Below are 22,696 nucleotides of genomic sequence, written 5' to 3' on the forward strand. Positions count from 1 at the left end.
ATTACACTGTACTACTAGGTCACACGAGTGAAGGCGCGGGTAAATTTGGCGCCGGATTTGCAGATTGCACATCAATGTGGCCGTCATTGCTTGAGATCTACTCTTTCCAGCCAACTCCCCCTTTGCATCGATCGTCCTCTCGAGAATTGTTCGGAAAAATTCCGGTGAAGTTTGGAAAGTTTCCATGTTCATTGCAGCAAAGCTAATTTAGCCATTGATGACGGCCATTAATCGCCAGAACCACCATGTCTTGTTGCTCCCCCAAATCGCAGCGTGCCGTACACCAGTACGGTCAACATTAAACCAGTTGACACGGTGGAATTAAGGATCGCTTTATTGGCGCCAATCGTGTCTCTTCAGATCGTAACAAGTACTGGATCATTGGATTTGTATCGATAGCGTTTCTGATTAACCATTAGATTTGTATAACATCCAGGGTCATAGACGATGGAATTAAGAACTCTGGGCTAGAGAGATCGATACCCTCTGAATAGACCACAATCTTTATTTCACAAACAAAGCAACGAACTGAAAGTCTGAAACTGCAATGCCAGCACAAACAGCACGAACCAAACCAAACAAAACACTAACGAAAACTGCGACGTGACAAACACAAACTACAACGACTCGACGGCATCCTTAATTAGATCGAGCTTTGCTGCGTCGTGTCGCGTGCAGCTCAGTTGTTGGGCCGGGGAATGTCCACGTCGACGAGCGGCGGGCACGGCTTCTTCTTGTGCATGAACTTGAGCTTCGGGTGCTTGTGGAAGAACGGCTGCGGCTCGTCCTCCACCGGCGGAGCTGGTGGCTTCGGCGCCGGTGGCCCGTACGATGGCTCCGGCGTCGGAATCGGAGTCAGTGTCGGTGTCGGGGGCTTGTACTCCGGGGCCGGTGGCCTGGGCGGCGGCGGCGGCGGCGGGGCGAACATGAACTTCTTCTTGTACTTGCCGCACTTGCACGCGACGGGAGAGAATAACGTGTCGTCGGAGACCGCGAGGTAGGTCGGCGCGGCGTCAGCGGCGGCGGCGGCGATGGTGTCGTTGCCAGGCCCGGCCTTGGCGATCCTGGGCGGGGTCTGTCCGGCGCACGGCGTCTCCGGCGCGCTGTGGAGCTGTGCGAAGCAGTCCTTGTCCAGCTCGCCGTCGTCGCGGAGGAGGTCGGCGGCGAGCGGGATGCTGAAGCCGCCGTTCTCGTCGAGGCCGCTGAGCATCTTCGTCTCGTAGGCCTCGCCGGCGCCGGAGTTGCACATGATGCCTACTTGAAGCCCTGCAACGCGCGCATGTCAAAAGCAGTCAAAGGGGAGACCAAATTCATAGTCGCGGGCCGTTTCAACTAGAATTTACCCGGTTAGCTTTTGTAGAAGATACTGGGCCTTTTTCACATCTTGTTTCAGGCTTTCAGCCCACATATTGCTTTATCCACTACCACTATTCACTAGTCACTACGCATATCAGCATATGAGTTGGGTGGGTTGAACTAATTTAATTTGTTAAGTAATAAATACACTTTACAAGATTATAATAAATGACCCAGTATGCAGAGTTTTAAATTTAATTTGTCTCAAAATCCAGACTGTCACAATTCTATATAACCACTTACAATGGAAATATTATTTTAGGCCAAAATTTGCATGGCAGTAACAAAAACCAATATTACAAGCAGAAATATCAGTCACATACCTCTGAACGCATCCTCAGCTTTGACGTCGTCGGGAGAGCAATCCAAGCACTTGATGGAGCCAACCACGAGCGGCGCCGGCGCCGCCACGGCGCCGAAGCTGACGGCCAGAAGCGCAACGAAAGCACCGAGAAGAGCTGCAGTTTCCCGAGGAACTAAGCGAGTCCCCATGATGGGAAGAACCCCTGCTACTGCCTCTCAGGAGAAGAAACCTAAGGAAGAAACCGATGGTGAATATGGATGAGAAGAAGAGGCCGGGTTGCATGGGTATATATAGGATGGTGAGTGACATTGTTTCGGGCAGAGCTCGTGAAACAGAGCAGGATAGGTACTGGGCAGTGTTCATGAGAAACAGCTCGAGGGGAAGAAAAATTTCAGACCGGTTTGCAGGATTGCTAGTGCATTGTCAGTACCGGTTTTAATCATTTCTATCCGTGACTCAGCATTTTTTTTCTAGCAATTATCGATTTGTTATGCAGTTACACCTGATTTTTTTCCCCACTGCCGTGTCCTGCTTGAAAAAATTCCACGTACGCATCGACAGGGAGCTGCGGGTTCGATACATATTTAGCTCGTCTGAAAAAATGTTGTCAAATAAGGTCATGCTCAATAGTTGTGTTTCCAAGATTGCATTCGAAGTTCTTCTCATTTTTCTCTACTCTTTTGAACAAAACTTGTTCAAGTTAGTTTGGTTTTTGTGTTAACATCTCATGACCTACTTTCTGCATGTGAAGAGAGAGCCGGTCATTTGATTCTTCACTAATGTGGACGGTGTGCTTCATCTGTCACTCTGTCAAGGTGGCTCATAAACGATGCACGGTGCATGGTTTACGCATGACATACAATTGACAGGAGGTTAGTTAGAGCAACCATGTGCCTGCCATGACTCCCAGCCGGAGCACTGTAAACGCCACCTGGCAGCATTACGTACGTCCCACCGTTTTCATGTTAGTCTCATGGTTCGGTGGGCTGATCAGCCCAACAATCCATCAGATACTGCCCAGAAATGGAATAAGTTCAGTAAGGGAATCAAAGTGAACTTATTCCCCTTGAAATCGAATGTCCTCGAGCAGGGTTAAGTGGGCCTGAACTCAGGTTTTGCAAAGCCCATCATGCTCTTATCTGTTGAATTTTTTATTCAATAGAAAAATACACGAATATACTTCCTTCGTTTTATAATGTAAGACTTTCTAACATTATCCATATGTGTGTTTAGATTTATAAACATCTATATGAATGTAGACAATAACAGAAAGTCTTACATTATGAAAGAGAGGGAGTACCCCCCATTTCAATTTACTAATCGTTCGAGCATTCTAATTTTTTATTAAGGTATTTATCATTCTCATAATCCAAAGCATTTTAGATATGTTTTTCCCTTCTCACCCTTCATTGATGCAACCATAGCAGTACTAGTACTACTCATAAGGAATTTCAATGCTTGCTTTGGAAAAAAACGATTATGATGTAAGTAACGAGGGTTAGAATTGGGTGAATATCCCTGAAGTTTCGCTTCGGGCTCAGTTTAGTCCTTGAGGTTTCAAATCATCCAAACAAATCCTCCAAATTAATCATTTGGGTTAATATAGTCCTTGGACCCAAAAAAAGTGCCACGTGAGCATGCCAAATCATCATCGCATGTAGCGGTATGAATGTAATAACCATTCTACCCTTATATACCATATAGAAAAGAAAGAAAAAACACAAACAAAAAAAATAACAGGCCAGCGGTAATCGTAAGTGACAATTCTAAAACGATCATACACGTGTGAAAACATTTATCTTCTTTTTTTTCTTTCTTTTCTATGTGGTATATAAGGGTAGAATGGTTATTTCATTTATACCGCTGCATGTGAGGATGACTTGGCATGCTCACGTGGCACTTTTTATGGGTCTAAGGATTATATTAACCCAAATGATTAATTTGGAGGACTTGCTTGGATGATTTGAAACTTCAAGGACTTAACTAAGCCCAAAGAGAAACTTTAGATACCATATGTAACATCCCGGCCTAGGGCTTAATAAGATTAATAGAATACTCATATCAACAAGTTGCAACTTCTTTTCCGGAAGCCAATCTCCAAAGAACTCTAGGGTTAAGCGATTCTTCCCGGGTGCACACGAGTGGGGACAAAGTGTTGCAGAAAAGACATGTGTTGGTCTGTGAGGGCAGTCTATGACCTATGAAAGCTGCCAGCGGTTTCAAGCCAATCTCCAAAGAACTCCAGGGTTAAGCGTGCTTGGCCTGGAGCAATTTGGGATGGGTGACCGACCGAGAAATTCTTCCCGAGTGCACACGAGTGAGGACAAAGTGTTGCAGAAAAGACATGTGTTGGTCTGTGAGGGCAGTCTATGACCTATAAAAGCTACCAGATGTAAGTGGGCCCGGCCTGGGAGAGGCGGGTCGTTACACCATATTAGCTATTCACCCGTTAAAATTTAATTTGTCATAACACATACTAATTAAGTGTGAGATTTGCTCGAAATGATAGGCATATTTTCTGGCATAGCTTGGCGCATAAATTTTTACAATTTGCTATGCATTGATTTTTATAGCTACTCCATGTCCAATCATAGCTATCCACGGCAAATTTGCTATGCAAAATGGTGGAGCAGGAGCCAACAAGAAAGCTAATAAAATGAAACAAAACCATTAGAAAAGGTTTAAACAATTACAATTTGCAATTTCCAAACACGATACTAATACAACCAAACACCCAGAAAAAGCACCACCTGCAACACACCAGTACACACAGCACGCACATCCGCTGGCTTCTTGTGCCAGAGTTAAATCACCATTAATTTCAAAGAAACCACTACGTAACTGTACGTGATCATCCAAGCACCGAAGCTACCATATATGCCCTCGAATTCTCCGAATTCAGTATTTCAGTGGCCCAAGCCCATGGCAATGGCGACGTTGAGAATGAAGCCAACTCCGATGGCGGTGAGGCTGCATCCGCCCACCTGCTTCCATGCGCCGCTGTCGTACGGGCTGTTGTCCACCAGCGGCTGGGCGCCGAATCCGAACGACGTCTGCCCCACGCCCTGTCCCTGCGGCTCCACCCCGGCGGCGCCACCGAGATCAGCCTCCTGCGGCACCGGCGCCAACGGAAGCTCCGGCTGCGGCACTGGCGCCACGGGGAGCTCCGGCTGCGCCACGGCGCCGCCGCCGATGCCGTTGCCAGCGACGTGGTCACCGTTCCCGAACCCGAACGGCAGGTCGCTGCTGCCGTGGCCGATCGGCTGGGCGAACGGCGGGAACGCCGAGGCGAGACCGGGGGAGCCTGGCATCCCGCAGTGCTGCGCGGCGCGCGGCTCGTCGCTGGCCTTCCACGCCAGCTCGCCGCCCTTGTCGAGGATGCGCATGTCGCCCTCGTCCACCAGCTCCAGCGTCTCGAGGAAGTTCTGGCTGTCGGACTGCGTGTCGTGGGTGTGCCACACCGAGTTGCTCCCGTCGAACACCTCCAGCCCTTTCCACGAGAACACGAGCGAGCACGTGTTCACGGTGCTCACCGCCAGGCACTCCGACTCCCACACGCTCCGCCCCTCCGCGCCGGGATCCGAGGTGTCGAGCACCTCCACGTAGCAGAAGTCGGCGCCGAGGCCGCCGGCGCCCGGCGCGGTCTGGCTGCGCAGGAAGTACGCCGTGTACTTGCCCGACGGCGACGTCAGGAACAGCACCGGGTTCTCCTGCCAGTGCGGCGGGATGCTGGCCAGGATCTGCTGCTTCGTCTCCCGCTGTATCGTGCCCGTCGGCGACGTCGCCGTGGCGTGCCAAGGGAGGAGAACGGCGAACGCGAGGCATACGGCGACGCAGGAAGCAAACCCCATGGTGACCAAGCTTGCGTTGGGTTTTCGCTGGCTGATCAGAAATTCAGGAGACAGAAAAGCTAGCTAGATGCAATGAGGTTTTGTTGTGCTTTGTGATTTCTGATTGGGCTTTGTGTGATTGTGCATGAGATGGTGCGTTGCGTTTTATAGGGGGGCTTGGGAATGGAGTGGTAGTACGTGCTGAGAGTGTAAAGGCAACACGCGCGTTGAATCAGAGTGGTTGAGGCCACCAGCTCCAATGTGTCAGTGGGGGATTAGGAAATAACAAGGCGAGAAAAGAGTCTTGTTATGTCTGACAAGCTTAGCGTGGACAAATTAAACATGGCAACCGGCAGTTTTGGTTTACGCGTTTGTTTTTTAGATAATGGAAGCTTTTATCGAACTCAGTCAATTATATCGAGATAATACAATTATTCTGAGAACACTTCCGGCCTCTGCATAACTAAGATGCACACAGCCGATTCGTTTGTGTAGGCCTATAAATGATCAGTTCTCGTTCTTTCTGCCAGTTTTGAACAATTGAACCTGAAGTTGATCGATGCCGTGACTGAAAGTCACATATGTATGCACGGTACTTCGAGTCAGTGTAATGTACTGATAGCCTAATATGGCTATCGTGCACAACCTATGTGCCATTTTTTTTTGCCACGTCAGAAATTATTGTTTCCTCAAATTCCTATTCGCAATACAACATGGACTCTCATACAGGTGACAGGTCAACTTCATTTTATTTATTTATTTATTAAAATCTTCATATTTCCACCGAACCACTCCACCGAAGTTGGACGAGTTGCATCGATCTTCTAAAGGCAAACGCTGGATGAACTCTGAAAGTACCAAGTGGAAACGTGACGTACTTCAAGAGAAGCAAAAGAAAATAAACAATCTTGTGGGTCTTATAACAGGGCCAGCAAATTTCACACGCTCAGGTAGGCCGAATAAGTTCATTTGAGGTCCCTTAACTTTACCCGAGTTCAATTTTCATCCCTGCACCGCAATACCAGATATAACGGGTTCCTCAACTGTCAAAACCAGTGTAAACGAGGTCCCTCAACGGTTTCGGCTGACATAGCGCCTACGTGGCTGGATTGACTAGATCTTTGTCCTACGTGGTAGTTTGATCCAGGAAAAAAATTGTGAGGCTCACATGTCAAGTAAACTAAAAATTAATTAAATAAAGTGGGGCCCATATGTCAGTGATACAACTTCATCTTCATCTTCTCTCACCCTCTTCTCCATCTCTGTCCAAGACTCTAGCAAGGCGGCGGCCTCTGTCCAGGACTCCAAGTATCCAGCGGGGCGGTGCCCGGTGGTCGGCGGTGAGGAGCTAGGCGACGACCGCGATGTCACCAAACTCGATTGCCGCGAGGAGGTAGGTATAGGGACCTTCGTTCCCGTCTCGCCACCGCGGCTGTGCTCGGGAGAGATGGGAAAGAGGATGTGCCCATGGGTGCTCACTGAGGGTGCGCAGAAGCAGTAGGACGGACGCCGACGTTGTTGCTGTTGTGGGGATGGAGACTACGGGCGGCGTGGCAGGTGAAGACGCGGGAATTTGAGGCCAACAGGATAGAGAGATCGATGGGCCAAGGCCTCCCAGTCTCCTCCCTCTCCGTGCAAGCTCACCTACCTCCCCCTCTCCGTGCAAGCTCGTCGGACAACCCTACTACTCCCTTTCCATGCACGCTCGCTGGCCTCCCGTCCCGCTCGTTGGCTTCCCCGCCCTTCACCCTCTCCGTGCGTGCTCGTCGGCCAGCGAGATAGCTCAAAGAAGAATTAAGGATGGTCGGGAAGGATAAGGGAGAAAGACGATGGTGCGATGGAGAACTGGAGATAGAAAGAATGGCGGGATCCATTTTTTTTTTCTTTTGTCTGATTGACATGCTGGCTCCACACTTCTTATTTTTACTTGTTGTATTTTACTTCCCGTGCCAATCACCGTCAAGTAGGGCGAGGACCAAGTCAAACCAGTCACGTAGGCGTCGTGTCAGCTAAAACCACCATCTAAACCACCGAGGGACCTCGTATGCACCGGTTTTAATAGTTGAGGGATTTGTTGTATGTGGTATTGTGATTAAGGACGAAGAAACTCGGTGTAAAGTTAAGGGATCTCAAATGAACTTATTCCCAGGTAGGCAAGGTCCTCAGGGAATCAGATTGGGCTTGGCCCCAACACCGTATAACGTGCGCCGATCGAGAAAAGTCCCTGCGTAGGCTAGGCTGGAAAAAACAGCACACAGAACGGACATCAGTCGCGAGCCGAACGAACATAGAGCACAATAGGCACACGGCACACGCGCACCACGAGATAGAAAAAAAAATCGCAAATCTGGCGTCGCTGGCTGCACCGGTGCACCCGGCAACGTCAAGGTTGGTTGGGTGGCTGGCGCGGCCGACCGGCGGCGTCGCCCCCGCCAATTTGCAATCGCCCGTGGCTAGCCGTCACACCTCACACGAAGCCGCGGCCGCCGCCCAATGAATGCCGCGATCTCACCGGCGCCGTTTGGTGCCGTGGCACGGTCAGGACGTAACGTCGCGTTTAGACTCGTCTGGACTCTGGGTCCAAACCAGCCAATCAGGCAGCGGAGAAGGATATATAACCTGCCAGAACTTTCGAACAACAACAACCAAAAAAAAAAAAACCATTGAAGGATGGCCTGCCATCGTTTTGATCTTGTCATGCGTTTATGGAGAAAGTGGATATGGTTGGGAGTTAGAGGCATGTTAAATTCGGTCACCTTTCTCACTGTTCTGACTTTGAAAACGTCCGTGTCCTTTCTCATTTTCGCCGTTTGCGGTTGATGGTTAACTTTAGTCATGAATGAGGCTAACGGCGATTTCTGTGTCTGATTGTCGCTGGATCGAGACTGGAGGTAGTACGTTGTCAACGACGGCGCCACGTGCTTCGCTCACTTAAAAAAGAGATATTTTTCAGGGTCAGGTGTATATTAGCATGGTTCTATTTTGTCCGTTATCTTGATGACCTTACAGGATGTAGGTTAATATGGATTTCGTAGCTTTCTGATTAATCTGTAATTCTGACAGATATATGCATGCAACAGGTTTTGAATTGATATTTGATAGGCCCAGAATCATGGAGAGGATCAAATGCTGCAATAAATAAATAAAATTCAAGTTCACAGAGATCGCAACCTTGCTGCTATATATCTGTTCCAATAAATAGATCAGTTAGTGTGGTTGTAAAGTTGCCCAGGACTATAAAAACATGCGCAAAAAAGTTGGATCTCTAAAACTTTAGTTAATCAAATTTAATTCTTCGTTTAACTCCTGTACTGTGTGTTTTTAGACCAGTTTATGTACTGTTGTACTATGTTGAACTGTTGATCAGATAGCCTGATAGCCATGGTGTTCAAACTGAATTGTCATAGTGCCGAAACAGTGCCTTTAATTTCTTCTTGTTTTTATAGAGTATATATACAAACACTATTCAAGTAATCATGGTTGCACAGTTGTCATGCTTCTCATGCAGAAAGTCAGACGAACGCTGTGTTATAGTCATGCAAAATGGATTAGACGCTGCACCTTGCAAGCAATTTGGTGAGCTACAGATAGCCAAACTAATTAGCAAGTCAATCGAACTCAAGCTACCACCACCTAACATGAATCAAGCACATGCATATGCAAGCCTGAACTGTTCGTGTTTATATCAAACGAGAACATAAACCAAAATAATGCTTTAATACGGATTTCCCTCGTGAACCTTCCTTGCACGTTTACACCGATTAGCACGCACGCACACCCTCCTAATTCGTCCTTATCTGGCTGCATGATCACCAAATCTCAGGCATTTCTTATCTAATTTCAGTTTACGAAACCGTACAGTTATCACGATTGTCCCGTACAGTATCATTCTCCGTTTTTAAAACCATGGTATACCTCACGGTAACCACGTGTAACCATAACCACGTGTAACCATCAAACGACCGTGATTCAAGTAGCTGGATGTAGTGTTGCATAGACAATTAATCTGATACCTACTAGCATTGAACATAAATTCAGAATCTTACACAAACAACGTGTAACATTGATTTCTCGTTTATAATTTACACTTGGCAATATTGTTCTCTAGTCATATGTAGTATGGCATGTTGTGATGTCCTCCATTCTGTTTCCCCCCAACTTCTAGAAGGCCAGGATGTGTAAAACAAATGCTGCTAGTACAAAAACTGAAAAGAATGGCACTGCTAGCTTTTGGAATTCAATTCGCCGTATAAATCCCTGAATTCCAATAACCGGCAATGTCTACAGCAAACCTATGCGAAGAAGAAAAAACGACAAAAAAAAAAAGTCTTCCCCAGCATATGCCCTCTTTTTTTTGTGTGTTTTGGTGAGGAGAAATGAATCATACAATTTGTGCGAGGTCACGAAAACGTAACCGTCAAACGTACGCCTTGGGCGGGTACTTGGCGACGCAGTCCACCCAGGGGTTGCAGCTCTTCTTCCCCTTCGGCGGCGGCGACACGGCCGGCACGTCGCGGAGCGCGCGCCAGACCGCGCTGTTGCACTTGAACCCCGAGCCGAAGCCGATCTGCCACACGCGGTTGCCGCGCTGGACGCGGCCCTTGGCCTCGGCGTACGCCAGCTCGTACCACAGCGAGCTGCTGCTGGTGTTGCCGAACCGGTGCAGCGAGCACTTGCTCGGCTCCATGTCCCTGTCCTCCAGGCTGAGGCTGCGCTGCACCTCCTCCAGCACGGCGCGGCCGCCGGCGTGCACGCAGAAGTGCTCGAACGCGCGGCGGAAGTCCGGGATGTAGGGGCGCACGCCCTTGACGCGGAACACGCGGCGCATCATCAGGGACTTGAGGAACTTGAGCTGCTCGGTGAGCGGGAGGACGAGGGGCCCCAGCGTGGTGATGTTGGTCTTGAGCGCGTCGCCGGCCACCGCCATGAGCTCCCGCGCCAGCGACACCCCGACCTTCCCGTCCTCGTCCTCGCGCTGGTACACGCAGTTGAAGCACTCGTCGGTGGCGCCCTTGTGCGTCCGCACGGTGTGCAGCAACCGGTACTTGGCGCGGCCGGCGTCGGCGCGGCGGTTCGAGAGCAGCGCCGCCGCGCCGCCCATACGGAAGATGCAATTCGAAAGGAGCATCGAGCGGTCGTTACCGAAGTACCAGTTGAGGGTGATGTTCTCCGTGCTGAGGACGACCGCGTACGAGTTGGGGTTCGCCTGGAGCATGTCCTTGGCGAGGTCGATGGCGATGAGGCCGGCGCTGCACCCCATGCCGCCGAGGTTGAACGACTTGACGTCCGCCCGCATCTCGTAGTGGTTGATGATCATCGACGACAGCGACGGCGTCGGGTTGAAGAGGCTGCAGTTGACGATGAGGATGCCCACGTCGCGTTTCGGGTTGATCCCGGTGGACTCGAAGAGCGCGTCGAGGCACCCGAACATGACGGCCTCGGCCTCCATCCTCGCCTCGGCCATGTTGAGCCTCGGCGGCCGCGCCTGGACGCCGGGAGGGAGGTACGTCTCGTCGCCGAGCGCGGAGCGATTGGTGATCTTGGTCTGGAAGTCGAGCGCGGCGTCATTGAAGCAGCCGGTGCTCTCGGTCATCTCGAGGAAGCCTTCCTTGGAGATCTTGTGCTGGTCGTCCGGCTTGTAGCAGGCGAACTCGACGAGGTACACCGGGCGCGGGCGCTTGAAGTAGTAGACGGTGAGCAGCAGCACGGCGGTCCCGAGCCAGGCGACGCAGGTGAGCAGGTCGATGGAGCGGTAGATGACGTCGAGGCGGACGAAGGAGTAGGCGGCGGAGGCGAGCAGCGGCACGCACAGCATGGGCAGGTACGACGTGACGCTGCCGCCGTGCCGGATCCCGAGCTTGACGTACTTGAGGTTCACGGACCGCGCGAAGTCCGGGAGGCGGCGCCGGATCTTGATCACGATGCTCGGCGCCCACTCCCCCCCGGCCGCCCGCGCGTCGTCGCGGAACGCCATCTCCGCCGTGAGCCGCTCCCGCTCCATGACAGCCGCCTCCATGGAGCTCACAGCTAAGCTAGCCCTCTCTTTCTCTTTCTCTTGACTCTCCCCGACACGTACCGAGCTGAACTCGAGGTTGCCTTTGGCGTGAATGGAAAAGGCTAAAGCACTAGAGCGGGACGCGTGACTTTCCCAGGCGGGCACCTGGTCGTTATATAGGGATCTCCGAGACCAATCGCGACTCGATCATTTCTAACAGGCGCGACCGTCCGTTCCGATTCCGATCCCCAGACGGCCAAAACCATAAAAGTTATCATCATCCGTTCCGATTCCGATCCACAGATGACCAAAACCCACAATTTCATCCTCTCGATTCGTATGCCACGTCAGTAACTGGGTGTGAACGCATTTGAAAAATCGCATCTCTCGTAACGCATCGCATACATAAGTTCAAAAAAACTGTTTTCGCATAAAAACATATAAAATGAAAATCCACCGTGTGTCTGACTCGGCATCCTAGCCACAGTTACAGCCAAGGCCAAGGTCGTGTTTGCCTTGCCATTGAGCTATTCATGTTGCCATGTTGGATAAACAGAAATTTCAGCATGGCACTGGCTCGAGAGAGAGGAGGGGAGCATGGATGCCAGTGTGGGACCCGCACGGTAGAAGTGGGCAAATGAGAGACGGGTGGGGAGGGTGGCCCAATTAAATGGTGGTGGTTACTGGGGCGCTCAACCACTTAGAATTAAAGGAGGCACAGGTGGATGCGTAGAGGATCCGCCTGGCAGCAGCAGCGAGCAAGCGAAGCCGAAGCCGAAGCCCAACGGATCCGCGCTAAAACGTTGATGTTGTGGTCGGAAAACAAGCCAGGTCAGCTCGCCTCAGTTACACGATCTAGGTGCCTTCCATGCTCGTATATTTTCGTTTCCAATTCCTCTCCGTCGATTAGAATTAATGCAGATCGCAATGGAGAAGAAAATTGTACAAACGATTTGTTGTGCCACACTATCATGCGGTTGCTTGTTGCGAACGGGAGCCCTTTTCGTATGTAATTATGTAATTTTGTTGGTTGGGACGCGTGACAGGTTTCTTCCCGCGAGTCTATCAGCTGCGTGCTACTTGCAGAATGAACATCCCTCCATTTTTAAATATACGAAATTATTAACTGTTTGTTGACAGAAATTTGATGGTTAAATCTTTCACTTTGTAGACTATTGGATGTGTTTTAGATTCGTGCTAGCCATTTGATACGCATCAAGATCCGCGCTTTCTAAGAAAAAGACAAAAGGAATCCTGTGACCTGATGGGATGCGGGCGCATGACTTTCCCACTAGGTTACTATGGTTTTTATGACTTGATGTCAACTTACATCCCATTTATCCTATAATTGCATATTTGCATGCTAGTTGCATATATAATTACTGTGTAATAAAAAAAATGTAATCATTAAAACTATATTGCAATTATATTGTAATTACATTTGACTGATTTTGATGATAATTTCCAGTCGAATGTTATATGGATTATCCCTAAAATATAAGTTTTTTAAGATTTAAATCCTTTTTCATAATTTAAGAATTTCTAACACTGTCCATCGGACTATTTATCACATAAAAAATGATATTTAAATTTATTCCATTTTATCATCGTATACTCTCCCACATCCATTTATTCTATATTTATCGACGGACACCAAATTCTTTTATTTCTAACATTAATCTCTACTAAAGAAACTATAACAGTTATATTTTGTTCAGAGAGTACCAGAAAGGTCGTCGTACTAGTGTAAATAAATACGAATGTCCCAATACTATTAGACTATAGATACCTATTTGTGAGTAAATACAATTGTCCGTTAGTGGTTGGTTAGCTCTATCAGATCGATAGGGAGTAGTGACCAAATGAAAAGAGAGCCTTAGTAATACTGCTCCAAAGCATAGAAATATATATTTCCTCCACCCCATAAAAGCTTAATTTTTGGGTTTCTCTTTATCCAACGTTGTTTGTCTGTCTTATTTAAAAATTTTATAGAAAATTAAAAAGTTAGTCAAGCACAAAATATTATTAATATTTTATCGTGTACAGATGGACAGAGTAGATAGGAACCGATACGTGTCAGATGAGATGCATTAGGTGGACCGTAACCGTAACCTCGACCAAAGCGTACGTGTAGCGTCTGGCTTGTTTGTATACGTCGTACAATGTACAATTCCATGGTTGGTGTTGGCCGGTAAGCTACCACGGCTGCAAAACGGAGCCTCCCCCACGCGACTCCCACGATCGAACGCGTGCCTCCTTCGCGCGCCCCGTTTGTCCAGGGCGGCATGAGCTCTGGCGGCTGGCGCGCGCATGCAGCTGCTGCTGGTCGTATGAATGCACACGCGCATCGGTGCATGGCGCTAGCACTGCGGTGCGGAGCCGTCTGCCGCGCTGTAGAAACGGGGACCGTAGTACCGTACCGTATAACAAAGCTCGAACTGGACCTTCAGGAAACGGCGGTGACGACGCTGCGAGCTCAATTATGCAGCACTGTCGTCCCTGTGTCCCAAGTTGTGGCTGCGGCTGCAGGCAGGCTGTGCACGGACACATGAGGGTGTGGTCAGTGTGTCAGTCAGTCAGGCAGTCACCACAGTAGTGATTACAGTAGTGAATAGTGATGACCGCCGGACTTTTAATGCAAGAAAGAATGGGTAGTACTAGTTGCTAGTCTCCCCTGCCCTGTAAATCCCTAGCAAGCCGGCGGAAACTTCCTCTGTACTGTCATCCCTCAGTAAAAAAAACAAACCTTAAATTTTCGTGTCCAATATTTGTCTGTCCATCTTATATAATTTTTTTTTATAATTAGTATTTTCATTATTGTTAGATGATAAAACATGATTAATACTTTATGCGTGATTTATTTTTTTAATTTTTTTTATAATTTTTTTAAATAAGACGGACGGTTAAATATTGGACACGGAAATCCAAGATTTATTTTTTTAGACGGAGGGAGTAGGCAGGAGAAGACGGCGGCGAAGGAGAAGCTTAACAATTGGGAAGAAGTAGATACAGGAATATCTAGGTAGAGTATATTCATGAATGGATCGTCGTTGTATCCAGCTGTAGATATCCCGATGCCGGAGAAGAAGGTTCAGCATTTAATACAGCTAACCGACTTCAGGCTACGGTTTGACCCCGTGCCCGAATTCAGTCATCCGTCGTAGTGGTTGGCAGTTTACAGGATTTACACAGTTGTCACACCTTTAGTGCTTCTGAGAGTTAACCCTAATCATTTCCTCCCTCCGTTTTTTAATAGATGACGCCGTTGACTTTTTCTCACATATTTAACTATTCGTCTTATTCAAAAAATTTTATACAAATGTATAAGATATAAATCACACTTTATATACTATGAGTGATAAAACAACTCGTAGCAAAATAAATGATAATTACGTAAATTTTTTAAATAAGACGAATGGTCAAACATGTGAGAAAAAAAATTAACGGTGTCATCTATTAAAAAAACGGAGTTAGTACTGTATACTCCACTATGGTGTACTAGGAGTACAATAGTACTTCGACTCGTGCATTGCAGCAGCCAAATGGTGTGTAGTTCTAGTACTATTGTTCTGGGAAACTGATTTCATCCATGGGGGATATATTACTACTCCTACTACAGTTTATTCACACGCGCATATTCAGCCAGACAGCCTCTGATTTTGGGCATTCCGTCACCACACTACCAGTTTTCAGACAACAAATAGTTGACGCTGCGACCAAGTATTAATACCATGCAGTTAGTCAGTGACACTACCTAGTTTCTAGAAACCGACAATTTTGTTTATACCATATCTTCTTTTGGTCAACTCGTTGGTTTATACCATCAACTTACAGATCATGGACGATTCAAGCTAGCCATTCTGAATCCTGAACAAGGAAGCACGGTTGCTGTACAGATCATGGACGATTCAAGCTAGCCATCCTGACCCTGAACAATTCTGGCAGGCTCGCGGCGCATGCCGACTATTGTGATCTCATCTGCCACTCCCCCTCCTCTCAGCTGCACGAGTTTGGCGATGAAATCTCCGCTCATCATGACACACGACATGGAGAGGAGATTGTTTCACAAGGCAGCTACTTCTTCAGTTCTTCCGCTAGCTGTTGCTTGCCCGATGGGTTCAGAATTTCAGATTGATAGATATGTAATCCATTTATCAAGGTGCACGCCGCACGCGCATGCAAGTGATCCGGTTTATACAGTATATATAGGTCAATGTAAGCTCACCTAACTTGATCGATAGCGATTGTGTCATTTGTGGAAGAGAGTTTTTTATTTCTTTTATCTTCTTTTCCGAGAGGGAAAGAAGAGAATGAATTCAACCCTCAACTAGTCGTCTAAAAACTGTGCTGAAGAAGATTTCCTAGGGCGTGTGTCATCAGATCAATGATTGCGTCATGTAGGATGGGTTTTGATTACTTCGATTCTTTTTTTGTTTCTTGTTGAGATTGTTAATTTCCGATACTTTAATTCAACGTTTAGCTCAGCTCGCCTGTCTGCCCAGCAGTAATCAGTCATGCACTGCTGCACGTCATTCGTTTGAGACCTTGTGGGTCACCTAACTATTGACCCCGGCCCGATCGATCGAAGAATATAGAAATCAGTCCTGCACTCTGCACAAGTCGTGTTGTAAACGAAAAGAGTAGACAAATGTAGTTCGTCATCAAGGCACGCCCGGGTTTGACGAGCACAAGGCATTTTTTGTTAATTAATTTGTCTTGTGTTTCTCCAGGTTTTGTTAACCCAAGTAGCTAAGCAGTGTTAGGGACTGTTTAGCTGTTCACTAACTCACATGTTCACAGCCAACTTTTGGGAAGACACGGCATAGGGTACGTTGGCTAGGAACCGAGTGCATTCTACACGTACCACTGTACCAGAGAACAGCTATGAAGTTTAGTATGTCACTCCCGGTGGGATGTGGTGGTGGTGTTTAGTTGATGGTATGCTCATGGATGTGGTTTCTCAGCTAGCTGAGTTGTTTTAGAGTATTTTGGGCCGGTTTGAATTGCTACCCTACCAAAATTTTGATAGGTAGCAAACTAAACACCTCTATTAAAACAATACCTACGTCATAAATTTGACTTTGCCAATTAACTTATCTCTGATTAGTATATTTTGGCTTCAGTCCAAATGAACATTTTTAACTGCCTAATGTTTGGTGCCGTTCGTTCGCAGAAAAAAAAAAGCATGCCACGTCTATAACTTGGAGTAATAACAAGCTGTGGCCCACGAAACTGTCTGATCCAAAAACACTTCGGCAACTCAGCCAAAAGGCCCAGACATACTAGGGCGTTTTCTGAATAAGAGAAGAAAACTAAAAATCCACCTTGCGTCTCTCAGGTATGGGTTGAGTTTCATTCATGTCCATCAATGATAAAAATCAGATATGTAGCGTCATGGCTTACCTCAACAATATTCGCCAAAGTTTGTTGCTCTTTGTTCCCAACCTGCTAAATGGTGTGTTTTTTTAAAAAGTTTCTATACGAAAGTTGCTTAAAAAATCATATTATCTATTTTTTAAAAAATAGCTAAAACTTAATTAATCACGTGTTAATGAACCGCTCTGTTTTCCATGTGAGAAAATGAGTTACCAAGCAACAGAAACGAACGCAGCATGGGTGGTTTTTAACTGATGTGCGACATACCAGATTTTAAAAGTTAACATTGTGTTTAGATCCCAAAAATTTTTGGCAAAAAATGTTACATCAAATGTTTGGATACATGCATGGAGCATTAAATGTGGACGAAAAAAAGAACCAATTGCACAATTTGCATGTAAATTGCGAGATGAATCTTTTGAGCCTAATTGCGTTATGATTTGACAATATGATGCTACAATAAACATTGGCTAATGACGGATTAATTAGGCTTGATAAATTCATCTCGCAGTTTATAGGCGGAATCTGTAATATGTTTTGTTATTAGTCTACGTTTAATACTTCAAATGTGCCTGCGTATACTTAAAAAAAATTTTGGCCAAAGAACTAAACACGGCCTAGGAGACACTTCACATCCGATTTTAAGATTGGAGGATTTTTACAATTCTTGAAGAGGTATTAGGAGGTACCAGACACTGGGAGGTGCCACTTACAGGAGCAGAGACGATTCATTTGAGATGGAAGTGGAGGGGAAAGGGAAGGGGAAAAGCAGAGACGAAAGGCGGGCATGGCAGAGTCGATGATTGGGAGTAGAAATGGCAATTTGACCTATTTGCCCGTTCACCCGTGGGTAAAATCCTAATAGAGTTGGATTTGTTCCCCATTTAATACCCCATGGGTTTCTTATTAGGTCAAAACCTGTACCCAACGAGCAAACGAGCATGGGCATGGTAGTGACTACCAATGCTCGCTTCGCCTGTTTACCTGCAAAAACCAACTGACATGTGGGCCCTCAGTCAACTTAGTATAAAAATCACCATCTAGAATTCTAGGGTTTTCTTCCTTCCCTCCCACCCACCATCTAGAATTTTATTGAATCGCCACCACCCTCCCACCCACCAGTTGTCACCGGTGGCCCCACCCTCTAGCCGGCGACTTTCACAGACGCCACGGGAGGAGCAACCGAGGAAGCTGCGAACGCCGCCGCCTCCTACCCCTTCTGCGCCGAGCTCCCACCTCCGGTCGTCGAAGTCCTCCAACCGTCAACCGCCAGCCTGCCACACCTTCCTCCAGCCGCGCCTCCACCATCCGCTTGCTTGGCTGCCTCCCACCTCTGGTCGTCGCCGCCTCCTACCTCCACTGCGCCGAGCTCCCCTCCGGCCGAGAATTTTATTGAACTATAACAGGTAAACAGGCATGCCCGCGGGCACATAACACCCACCGGCGACAAGTATAGACAATGTTCCTTACCCATCATGTAGTAGCGGGTATGTCCGCGGACATGAATTACCTCACGGACATGGGCACCCTTGGTGCCCGACTGCAATCCCTAATTGGGAGGTCTTGAGTTGAGAAACGACGGCACGATGCACGAGAAAGACAACGGCAATTACCGGCTTACCCTTGAGAATCGGTACCTCCTCATTCCCACCTTGCGCTACCACCATGTAACCAAACTCTGTTAGCCCTCTGATTTGATTGGATGGACAGCTCAAATTACTTTATTCTCTCTCCTCAAGGATGGTAAATCAGCTCTTAAGATTGAGGCATAAATTATCCAAAAAGAAAAAATAGATTGACGCATACGACAGAAACTATACTCATAGTTGAGGGATGTAAAGTGCACTTTTTCACAAAAGAACACACCTACCTCACCGGCCCAACTATAATAAGTCACCGGTCTTTCTATAGCCCAATCTGTACTGGCAGGCTTGTACGAGGTTCTCTGTAAGGAATAAGTTCTCTTGAAGTCCCTCATGTGCCTAGTCTAACTTTCGTCCTTACAAAACCAATGCCCTTGGCAGTATTCATCTAAGTTTTGGTAGCGGGACGCCTACGTGCGTACTTTAAATAGGTCTTCGTCCCACGTAGCATTGACTTGGCGCTTACATGATAGTTTGTTCCGGAAAAAAATATAAAATGTGCAAAATTGAGGATGCCCCGTTCAAACTCCAAATCCTGTTCACCGGTGGATCGAGGAGATAGAGGTAGAAAGGGTGAGGTGGAGGAAGTGGGACCGACTGACATGTGAGTCCAATTATTTTGTATCATCTTGTTTCACTGATATATGGGCCCCACATATTTTGTTTTCTTTTTTTAGTTTTCAATTTTGCTATTTTAATCAAACTGTCACGTAAGCGCCACGTTATTACCACATGAGATGAACATCTAAACAAAGAAGTCATGTATGCGCCATGTCAGTCAAAATCGGGGAAAATACTTGTTGTGTTTGGCTGCACTAGCTGCCGCAACGGGCAATGACTGGTCAGCTGCGGCTGCAGCAGTTGTGAATGGCTGCAGCTGGCAGCCGGTTTGAATTGCCGCAGCCACAGCGGCTGCAGCAGCAAGTCCCTCCGAACAGAGCCACTATTGAGGAATCTCGTTTCAACTGGTTTTATAAATTGGGGGATGGGCTGTTTTGAATTTTCGGTTTGAGGGACCAAAAGTAAACTTATTCCTCTCTGTAAACATGGCACCAACATCCGAACCAATCGATACTCACAGTCCGCACGGCCCACCAGGCCCAGACACCTCGGACTCTCAAAGCGGACGGGAATGTTCAGGAAAACGCGACAAGAGCGGAGAACCCCGCGGCGTCGTCGCGAAGCTCGAACAAACCAACGGCGGCGCACGCTGTCCCGAAGCTTCGCCACCTTTCCCCACCCTTCCACACCGCCCGTGGCGTGAGCTATAAAATGGCGCCGCGCACTCGCCTGTTCCCCGCAATTGAAGCAAGCAATCAAGCGACGATAATTAGAGCACTCGCGACCTCTCCGACGATCTCCAGCTCACTGCTTTTAGGTTCTCAAACTCTGATTTCCTCTCTACTCTGTAGTGCAATGGCTGCTCCATTCGCTCTCGTCAGCCGTGTCTCGCCAGCGGCGCGCCTCCCCATCCGCGCCGCCTGGAGGAGGGCGAGGCCGACGGTCGGGCTCCCGTCCTCGGGGAGGGCCCGCCAGCTCGCCGTGGCCTCCGCGGCGCAGGAGAACAGGGACAACACCGCCGTCGATGTCCACGTCAACCAGGACGGCGGGAACCAGCAGGGGAACGCCGTGCAGCGCCGCCCGCGCCGCTCGTCGGCGTTGGACGGCATCTCCCCGTTCGGCCTCGTGGACCCGATGTCGCCGATGCGGACGATGCGGCAGATGCTGGACACGATGGACCGGATTTTCGACGACGTCGCGCTGGGGTTCCCCGCCACGCCGCGGAGGTCGCTGGCGACGGGGGAGGTGCGGATGCCGTGGGACGTCATGGAGGACGACAAGGAGGTGAGGATGCGGTTCGACATGCCGGGCCTGTCGCGGGAGGAGGTGAAGGTGATGGTGGAGGACGACGCGCTCGTCATCCGCGGGGAGCACAAGAAGGAGGAGGGCGAGGGCGCGGAGGGCTCCGGCGACGGGTGGTGGAAGGAGCGCAGCGTGAGCTCCTACGACATGCGGCTCGCGCTCCCCGACGAGTGCGACAAGAGCAAGGTCCGCGCCGAGCTCAAGAACGGCGTGCTGCTCGTCACCGTGCCCAAGACGGAGGTGGAGCGCAAGGTCATCGACGTGCAGGTCCAGTAGACGAATCGCTGCTACTACTACTGAACGATCACTCTGGAGGATGTGAGCCTGTGAGCGTGAGGGTTTAAGCAGTGTGAGGTTTGAAAAAGTCGTGTACTAGAGGTTGTAATTACTCAGCGAACGAGCGAATGAATGGAATAATGCTAGTATGAGATAAAAGGTTTGGTTGCTTCATCACCTCATGCCTACATCCAAATTGCTGTAGTTCTGGCGTTTCTCCATGAGGAAAATTGTAGACAGAAATAGCTGTGATTGTCTATGAATCTTTGAACAGAACCAGCAGTTACCAAGGCTGAGACACTGAGCTTAGCTAGTTAGCTGTTGTGGACTTAGAATGCGCCTTATTGGACAAATTGTACTTACAATGTCGTCTTATAAGTGACAGATAAAATATCTCAAGAAGTTAGTCATGGAGAATTGCTCGGATGAATGTACCGTGGGGAATTATTGGCTTGTTGCTCGGATCAGGAAAATTGTCATGACGCGGGCCGCTGATCAGACGATCCTTCGGAAGCACCTGATTCAACGGCTGAGACGCTTCCAGCCGTCGTCATTCCTGACTTTTCGCACATCTGCAAATACTGTACTGTTGGGGCAAGAGCGCTCCGCGTCTGTTCACCGGCCGCCTGAAACTGGTAAGCTCCGGCCGGCCTAGCAGCCGCATAGTACGCGTGCAGTTGTGCTTGCTGCTGCTGTGCCTGTGCTGCAGATACACCGTATCCACCATAGTAGCCCTGGTTAAAAATCATTCGTTGCCACGGTCAAATACTGAATTTGTCCATGACAAAATTAAGGACGTGCCGTTGACAAACATTTAGTTGTAGTAAAAGAAAAATTCGAGAAGGAAATATTCCAACCATGTGCGCTTGGTGCGTTATTTCCGGAGAATATCCTCCATGGTATCTGCAGAAGTAGAATATCAGGGGAACGGATTTCCTTCAAATTAAAATGTGACAATTTACAGCGCAGAACTGAACATGGATTACGAATATCTGTAATCTGCTGTTTCGGATTTGGAGTGCTTACCCATAGCAGTAAGGGTAGGCGTACAGAACTTGGGGGAAGTAGGAAGGAGCAGAGCCCTGGTACGACGAAGACGACGCGATCATTGCGGGCCTCAATCTGGCCATCCCTGAAACAACAGCACAATAGGATATCAGCGAAAAATCCGGTTTTATTGTGATGGGGAAATCCGGCTGACAAAAAGGAGAAATCAAACTGCACCAAACGGCGCCGCGACAGGGTGCACGCGCCGCGCCGCGCCGAACGCCGCCAGGTTGCAGTTGGCCCTTCTCCCGTCGATCACCGGCGTCGGGTCCTGCAGCGCCCGCGCCGCGCCGTCGGGGTCCCTGAACGTCACCTGCCGAAACAGACATGCGCCGGAATAAGTTTAAACGGAGGCCAGCTGCTATCTGCAGGAGGAGGAGCAAGGAGAATCGGAGATGGGCGAGGCGTACAAAACCGTAGCCCTTGGAGCGGCCGGTGTGCTTGTCGGCGATGACAACGGCCTCGACGATCTCGCCGAACTGCTCGAAGTGGCGCCGCACCGCGTCGCCCCTGGTCTCCCACGGCAGGCCCCCCACGAACAGCTTCGTGAACGTCGTGTCGCCGTCCATCGATCGACGGGAGGGAACTGCGGCGTACGGGGGGCGGGCTGGCTAAGCCACGACCGACGTCGTCCGTGTTTTTATGCGGTATTTTGCGCGAGGACGCGAGATGGATCCCACGACGGCAAAGGCAAAGGCATGGACGTGATTGTCACGAACGCGGATGCGTTGTGAATGAGTCGGGCTGGGCCACGTTGAAGCTCCAGAGATGACCTTGTTGCATGGAATAAGTTTATTTTAGATCTCTTGACATCGAATTTTGAATTGCTTCCTTGAACAGTACTATTACCAGAAAAGATTGGGGTCGAGTACAGGCTGGTGAACTGGGTGCCCCCTGTCGTCCACACGCGGGCGACCGGGGGCGAAACCCTAACCCTTGGCTGCCGCCACCCTTCCCTCCTCTCCCCCGCCTCGCCGCCGCCGGAGTGTGCCGCCAGAAACCGCGC

At 48.8% G+C, this 22,696-nt stretch overlaps 5 protein-coding genes across 5 annotated transcripts; 1 reads left to right on the plus strand and 4 right to left on the minus strand.

The window, feature by feature from the left end:
- Positions 1-480: 480 nt before the first annotated feature.
- LOC4332233 (proline-rich protein 4) lies at positions 481-1,930 on the minus strand. The gene is made up of 2 exons (XM_015776328.3): positions 1,680-1,930; positions 481-1,266 (listed from the first exon to the last, which is right to left on the minus strand). The coding sequence occupies exons 1-2, from the start codon at positions 1,846-1,848 to the stop codon at positions 680-682; spliced, it is 756 nt and encodes a 251-aa protein (XP_015631814.1). The 5' UTR covers positions 1,849-1,930; the 3' UTR covers positions 481-679.
- Positions 1,931-4,312: 2,382 nt separating this feature from the next.
- LOC4332235 (uncharacterized) lies at positions 4,313-5,625 on the minus strand. The gene has a single exon (XM_015773667.3). The coding sequence runs from the start codon at positions 5,509-5,511 to the stop codon at positions 4,567-4,569; it is 945 nt and encodes a 314-aa protein (XP_015629153.1). The 5' UTR covers positions 5,512-5,625; the 3' UTR covers positions 4,313-4,566.
- A 3,907-nt stretch (positions 5,626-9,532) lies between these two features.
- LOC4332236 (3-ketoacyl-CoA synthase 1) lies at positions 9,533-11,631 on the minus strand. Its single transcript, XM_015772288.3, has one exon. The coding sequence runs from the start codon at positions 11,504-11,506 to the stop codon at positions 9,908-9,910; it is 1,599 nt and encodes a 532-aa protein (XP_015627774.3). The 5' UTR covers positions 11,507-11,631; the 3' UTR covers positions 9,533-9,907.
- An 8,172-nt stretch (positions 11,632-19,803) lies between these two features.
- LOC4332237 (26.7 kDa heat shock protein, chloroplastic-like) lies at positions 19,804-21,060 on the plus strand. The gene has a single exon (NM_001402123.1). It carries the CDS (start codon positions 19,921-19,923, stop codon positions 20,641-20,643), a length of 723 nt encoding a protein of 240 aa, NP_001389052.1. The 5' UTR covers positions 19,804-19,920; the 3' UTR covers positions 20,644-21,060.
- On the minus strand, positions 20,809-22,378 carry LOC107280278 (uncharacterized). Its single transcript, XM_026023617.2, has 5 exons — positions 22,101-22,378; positions 21,868-22,003; positions 21,670-21,775; positions 21,501-21,546; positions 20,809-21,377 (listed from the first exon to the last, which is right to left on the minus strand). Exons 1-5 carry the CDS (start codon positions 22,257-22,259, stop codon positions 21,120-21,122), a joined length of 705 nt encoding a protein of 234 aa, XP_025879402.1. The 5' UTR covers positions 22,260-22,378; the 3' UTR covers positions 20,809-21,119.
- Between the last annotated feature and the right edge of the window lie 318 nt (positions 22,379-22,696).

The sequence above is a fragment of the Oryza sativa genome, chromosome 3 (genome assembly GCF_034140825.1).
Source record: "Oryza sativa Japonica Group chromosome 3, ASM3414082v1".
NCBI lineage: Eukaryota > Viridiplantae > Streptophyta > Magnoliopsida > Poales > Poaceae > Oryza > Oryza sativa.

What these genes read in the sequence shown, in the direction of transcription:
- LOC4332233 (XM_015776328.3), bottom strand. Translation starts at nt 1,848, where the DNA reads ATGGGGACTCGCTTAGTTCCTCGGGAAACTGCAGCTCTTCTCGGTGCT. An exon ending in AGCTGAGGATGCGTTCAGAG is followed by an intron (nt 1,267 to 1,679) that starts GTATGTGACTGA and finishes CGCGCGTTGCAG; the next exon opens with GGCTTCAAGTAGGCATCATG.
- LOC4332235 (XM_015773667.3), bottom strand. Translation starts at nt 5,511, where the DNA reads ATGGGGTTTGCTTCCTGCGTCGCCGTATGCCTCGCGTTCGCCGTTCTC.
- LOC4332236 (XM_015772288.3), bottom strand. Translation starts at nt 11,506, where the DNA reads ATGGAGGCGGCTGTCATGGAGCGGGAGCGGCTCACGGCGGAGATGGCG.
- LOC4332237 (NM_001402123.1), top strand. Translation starts at nt 19,921, where the DNA reads ATGGCTGCTCCATTCGCTCTCGTCAGCCGTGTCTCGCCAGCGGCGCGC.
- LOC107280278 (XM_026023617.2), bottom strand. Translation starts at nt 22,259, where the DNA reads ATGGACGGCGACACGACGTTCACGAAGCTGTTCGTGGGGGGCCTGCCG. An exon ending in GCTCCAAGGGCTACGGTTTT is followed by an intron (nt 22,004 to 22,100) that starts GTACGCCTCGCC and finishes CTGTTTCGGCAG; the next exon opens with GTGACGTTCAGGGACCCCGA. An exon ending in GCCTACCCTTACTGCTATGG is followed by an intron (nt 21,547 to 21,669) that starts GTAAGCACTCCA and finishes CTACTTCTGCAG; the next exon opens with ATACCATGGAGGATATTCTC.